This window comes from Alosa sapidissima, chromosome 19, assembly GCF_018492685.1.
Source record: "Alosa sapidissima isolate fAloSap1 chromosome 19, fAloSap1.pri, whole genome shotgun sequence".
NCBI lineage: Eukaryota > Metazoa > Chordata > Actinopteri > Clupeiformes > Clupeidae > Alosa > Alosa sapidissima.
The window spans coordinates 12,331,931-12,337,738 of record NC_055975.1 but is presented as its reverse complement, the minus strand read 5'-3'; the positions used below and the strand labels follow the sequence as shown (position 1 = coordinate 12,337,738).

General features: G+C 41.0%; 1 protein-coding gene across 1 annotated transcript; it reads right to left on the bottom strand.

Moving 5' to 3' along the window:
• Nucleotides 1-890: 890 nt before the first annotated feature.
• On the bottom strand, nt 891-5,808 carry clic5a (chloride intracellular channel 5a). Its single transcript, XM_042073113.1, has 6 exons — nt 5,247-5,808; nt 3,391-3,500; nt 2,991-3,116; nt 2,783-2,889; nt 2,498-2,679; nt 891-2,235 (listed from the first exon to the last, which is right to left on the bottom strand). Exons 1-6 carry the CDS (start codon nt 5,292-5,294, stop codon nt 2,071-2,073), a joined length of 738 nt encoding a protein of 245 aa, XP_041929047.1. The 5' UTR covers nt 5,295-5,808; the 3' UTR covers nt 891-2,070.

Here is a 5,808-nt window from a genome sequence, read left to right as displayed (position 1 = left end):
ACTATGATACATTATTAAAAATTTAAATCTTAGCTATTTTAAAAGGTAGTCAGCGATTATACGCAATTTCAAGCCTGTAACATTTTTTGTCACATTCAGCAATCATCTCTTCACAACTGCTAGCTTCCCATTCCATGAGTACACTGCAAGAAACAAACTCTCAGACTCTGTATGCAGTTCAGGCTCCGAAAACTGGAAACGAACAAAGTGGGGGTAGCCTGTCGCCCAAACAAAAAAACGAAACCATGCGTGGAGATTCTCTGGGAATACTGATCGTAGGGGTGAGCTACCTCTCTGGTGGGTTTCGTTTGGTCCTTTGTTAAAATATAAGGTAACACTTTACTTGACAGTATCTACATAAGAGTGACATGACACTGTCATGACACATGAACCCTAACTCTAACCCTAATCCTAACCTTTAACCCTAACTCTAACCCTAACTTGTTATGACAAAAACCAAAAGACATTTACATTACATTACATTTAGCAGACACTTCTTGACCAAAGTTTTAATAACAGAAGTGTTATGTCATAAACGTTTATGACTTGTTTATGATACGTTCATGACAGTGTCATGTCACTCTTATGTCGATACTGTCAAGTAAAGTGTAACCAAATAGAATTGTTTTGGACAAAAGCGTCTGCTAATAAATTCAAATATAAACATAAACATGAACAAACACGTCTTCCTGTTACTGACTGACTAACCTTTAAACCACTGTCCATAACATTTAGTGAAAGATCTGGAGAGTAAGGAATATGTCAATCAAATGGTAAGACTTGTCATAGATCATATTTCTCCTCTGGTTCAAATTATTCCAAAATTATAAGCATGCAATGATTTCAGGATAAGAGACTGAGTTTTGAGACAGAATCCAGACTACAGTAAACACTGTGAAAATAGAACTTTATTCATCCAAGCACAATCATCCTTGTGTTCCGTTTATAAATGGAAGAGAATTGAAATCATTCCTAGGGCTCAGGTTCCTGAGAGATAATCCAGACCATCTTTTACAGGAATAAAAGAGTAATGGACTGATGCATACTATGCGGTTATGGAAATGCTGACTTCACTACATCCAAAAATATGTTAAAGCTTTGTGTCTACCCAAAGGGCATTGAAATAATATCAATTAATACATGTCAAAGCCAAAGAATTCAGCAATAAATACACATTCAATTTCAGTCAGCATCCTTATATTGCCTCATCTCCTTGGCCTACCTATTTCAGAAAAGAAATTCCACCTCACTACCACAAGATGGAGCTGAAACCCTATTCTTTATCAGAGTCGTTTATATAGAGAGAGTTTCTATTTAAGGCTCTGTTCTTTACGGACAATCTCAATACTATCAGTAGATTAATTTCAACATCCTCACCCTCACCATCTAGGACTTACATTCATGTAAACAAAAAACCCCACAAGAAATCAGGAAAGACCATCCAGCATATTAAGTTGATAAATATTACATATCACATATCACATACGGTATGTCAGGCCTTCTGTCCAAGACAGCATCAGTATCTCAATACTAATGAATAGGCAGATTAGGGATATTAAGAGCATCTGTTGATTAACATTTATCTTTACATTTGAAACTTGCGTATAAAGATGTGAAGCTAAAAAGGTTCTTTCAGCCATAGAGATGGCATTTTAGGTGACATACAGTACATATAATACAGACAGACAAAACACAAAAATAAAAAAGAGACTATGTAAATGATTTGCTTATAATTAATAACTATTATGATCAACATTAAAGAATGAACTTAACTATTCCCCTAATTGAAGAGCTGCATCATGAGAGATAAGGCTAAGTTCAGTGGCACATCACATAAAGCAGGTAAAAGTGCAGATGCTACATGGGCCTAAGACAGGGAAATGGCAACAGCATGCACAGTAGGATCATCAGAGAGAGCTATTCACTCCTTTGTGCAATTACAAGAACATCAAACACACATGGTTCTATAAGAGAGAAACACAGCAGGAAGAGCCCCCCTCCCTTGCTGAAATCCTTTTTGAAAAAAGTTATTTTTTTGTCAAGACCAGAGCTGTGGTGTAGCAGATTTCCTCACTTGGCAACTCTCCTTGCTACATCCTGGTAGGCGAGCTCAATCTCCTTGTCTGCTGCGCAGGTGTTGATAAACTCGTCACGGGCATAAGCATTCTGCAGGTACCTCCACACCCCTGTCAATTCTGATGGGATGTCGAAGTTGCGGAACGTCTTAGACACAACCTACCAAGGAACAGTGTTGTATTACTTTAAGTTGCGCTGAAGCGTACCACAAGCATTACATACAATACAAACTGCATTTATCAAGGCAATTTCTTCCCAGTTTAAATGACAGACAATCATATACAATTTTGAAAAACGATCCCCTCTTTAGCAATACAGGAACAGAAGTCTCTTGCCAGCCGAACTTTGTCATTTCTTCGAGCACTTACATCTAAATATACCTCATAGAAACTCACTCCAGCCACTTGCTGCTTTTGCTCACCTTGACAACATGCAGTTTTGGCAGGAGGTTGCAGTCTGCTAGGGTTAACTCATTTCCATCCAGATACTTGCGCGTGGATCCCTTCTCTTCCTCCATGCTGTCCGCATCGATTTCATCGGGAAATGGAGAGTTCATGAAAATATCGAGCTTCTTCAGTGCTTTGAGAAGGCCTTTCTCAAGACCTGTAATAAGAGAGGGCAAATGCATAGTACAGTTACACCAAAAGCTACACCAGTGTGTTGCACATTGATATTCAAAGTGAGCGGGTGTTTTTAAGTAGCTTACTTGCATTGGCCTCTGGTTTCGTGTTTTTCACATAGGCTGAGAATTTGGCGAAGATGTCATTTCCTGCTGTGTTGGACTCCCTGTTCTTTGCAGCCAGTTTGGGATACCTGGAACAATGCAGGCAATTCAACAAACTCTGACTGAAATGGGCCGTCAAATTGGTTTAGGTCAAATCAATAGCAATATGCCTCCTCTATAGTCTACGCACTTCGGGGGAGCCAGCATTTCCTCCAGATACTCCTCAATCTTGTTGACATCAGTTTTCACTTCCCCATTGAAAGTAAGGAAAGGTGGATGAGTCCCAGGAGCCAAGTTATGGAGGTCTGGTGGCTTTCTATGTCCACAAAAGTCATAGGTCAAAGCATCAGACAAGTGCCTGGAACTCGGCAGATATTTCACTGTACCAAGGTTATCATCATCTGTCTACTGAATCATCATTAATCAAGTCAAATAATTAGGAATGACTTGCATCAAAAATTCTATTCCAAAGAAATGATACGACACTGAAATGAACTTGGATGGAAGTCTGAGATAGTAGTTTGTTTTTAGGTTTAAGAGATACCCAAAAGATACATTCAATCCCCCGTTTGAATCCTGCATAAAATTACCTTTTTAGGTCAACGGTGGTGACATTGAACACCACACCTTTGAGCCACAGGATCATGAAGAGTCTCTGTGAAAATGGGCAGTTTCCAATGCTCTCCCCATCGCTGCCCGCCTGCACAACACACACAGAGGCCAACTATTAGACGCTCAACAGCAGCAGACTGCAGAATTCACATTCAACTGAGGGTAATTGTACAGACATCCTAGACCACACAAGTGGTACAGCCAGAGAGTAAGAGAAGGAATAAGCTTAAAGGTCACATTCACGGACACCAATGAACTGTGTGTGGCCAGACACTAGACCGAAATGGAAACTGTTTGCGGATCAGTAGAAACCCTTTGTGCTTTTATACATTCTGAATGCATAGCAATTAGCAAGGTCACTGAATAGAGGCTAATAATCTATCCACAATAATGCATCACAGCCAAATTTCCATATCTGAAAAACAGAGGTCACACAACACAAATACCAAACAAGAGTTGTTTAGAAAGCTGATCAGGACACTGGATAGGTGAAGAGTGTGAATTATGCATGGAAATTCCATTACTTGCTTCAGTAGGCCTAGACCAAGAGAGTTAAAGGTTTGACATTACTGGCCCACATATTTATGAATACAAGCAAACAGCACCTGAGTCCAGCCATTATCTTGATCTCCGTGCAGCACACTGACTCCCGACTATAACAATTTAAGGCTTTGGGATGAAAAGATCTTGTTTCCACATGGCCCATTCGCCTGGTGTCCGAGGCATATATTAGGTATCAAAGTTTCAGGTTGCAATTAACTTGCGGTGCAAGCGACTGTTGTTATCAAAGTTTCCGACTGAGAGCATTCACACATGCAACGTCATGTCGGGCATTTGCCATAGAGCTGTTGTTCCAGACTTCTCCCTATTCCACCCACCAAAGGTTTCCTGAAAGAGTAGCCCTTCCTAGATTAAGGTCAAGATTGTGTTGCACTGACTGACACCGATCTCCCTTGGACAGTGTATCACAAGCCCTATGATTGGTGAGTATACCAGTACATCCTGTGATTCATAAGTTGTGATGCTACACAGACATATACTGCATGCATACAGGAAACATTGCTCAGAAAATTCATAAAAGTCAATTCAAAGTCAGTTAATTTGAAAAATATAATGTGTCAATATGGAGTGCACTGTTAATACTATTATAATTTACATCTGACTGACTGGAAAAATAACTAATTTATATGAAAAAAAAAATCTTGCTCATACAGACTTACAACAGACATACTTGGCTTAGAAGTAAAATAATGAGCACGTTCTCACAGCAGAATGTCTTACTGGTAAAAGACACTGAATTTTAAATTTCTGAAGTATAATTGAAATTCATTTGAGCATTAAATTGACTTTGCAACAGAAACAAATGATGTTCAGTTTCAAATACATAAGGATAAGGTGATACAATACAGAGTCTCAGTGATTAATTGACATGTCTCCCAAAGACCACCTATCTCTGAGGAACACCTTTACCTCCAGTGGCCAGAGTTGTGTTGAAAAGAGATGAGAAATTATTCAGTGGGGAACCTGCCCACAGACCCTCTGATGGGAGAATGCCCCCCTTAGATTCCCTCTCCCCTTAGTCCCATACTGACCAAACAACCTCAGCCAAATAATGCCCCATGGGTAATCCAAGCAACAATATAGTGTTACAGCAGCCCTTTAGAAAAGTGAAATGGATGCCATGTAAACATTGGCCTTTGTGGGTTCTGAACAAAACACATACAATGTGGATGCTTAATAACAATACATCAAAAGTGCTCCCTTCATTGATACCAATGTCAAAACTATTTATAGGGGACGAGCAAACACCTGACCATGCATTTGGAATGCTTACCTTGACAAAAAGTTCAATATCAGGATCCTTGTCCTCCTCATTTGTCATCTTCGCGTCAATTCAACTTCAAGTGCCTTGCTGCTGGGTCAATGTCTGCCTCTTCAGTCAGACCCCTACTTATTAAAATCCTTTGTTGTGGCTTAATAAACTTCAGTTCAAAAGCTCAGTCTCAGGATTTCTCAGTGCCCAGGGCCTCCGTCTCTCACGTCCCCTGTCCTGTCTCCCGTTAGCACCAGCGCACTGCACCTGCGGCGACGTTGCGGTGGTCACAGGGGTAAGGTCTCCAGCCAGTGCTGCCTTGTTTTGATTTGGACGTGGCGGCCAGCTGTCAGGACGAGACACACTCTCGCTGTCACAGGGCCCGGGCCAGAAATAGCCGCGAGACGGAGGGAGGGCGGAGATCTGAGCCACCGGTGTCACCCAACCCTGACCGTGCGCGCACTCCTTGTCCAGTCCCAATTCCCTTATTGGGGTGAGTGGTGTAATGACATGTGGGGTGGGTGGGTATGATTAATGTGAATGCAATGGGTTGAACGGGTGGTGGCAAGCTGGAGGGGGAACT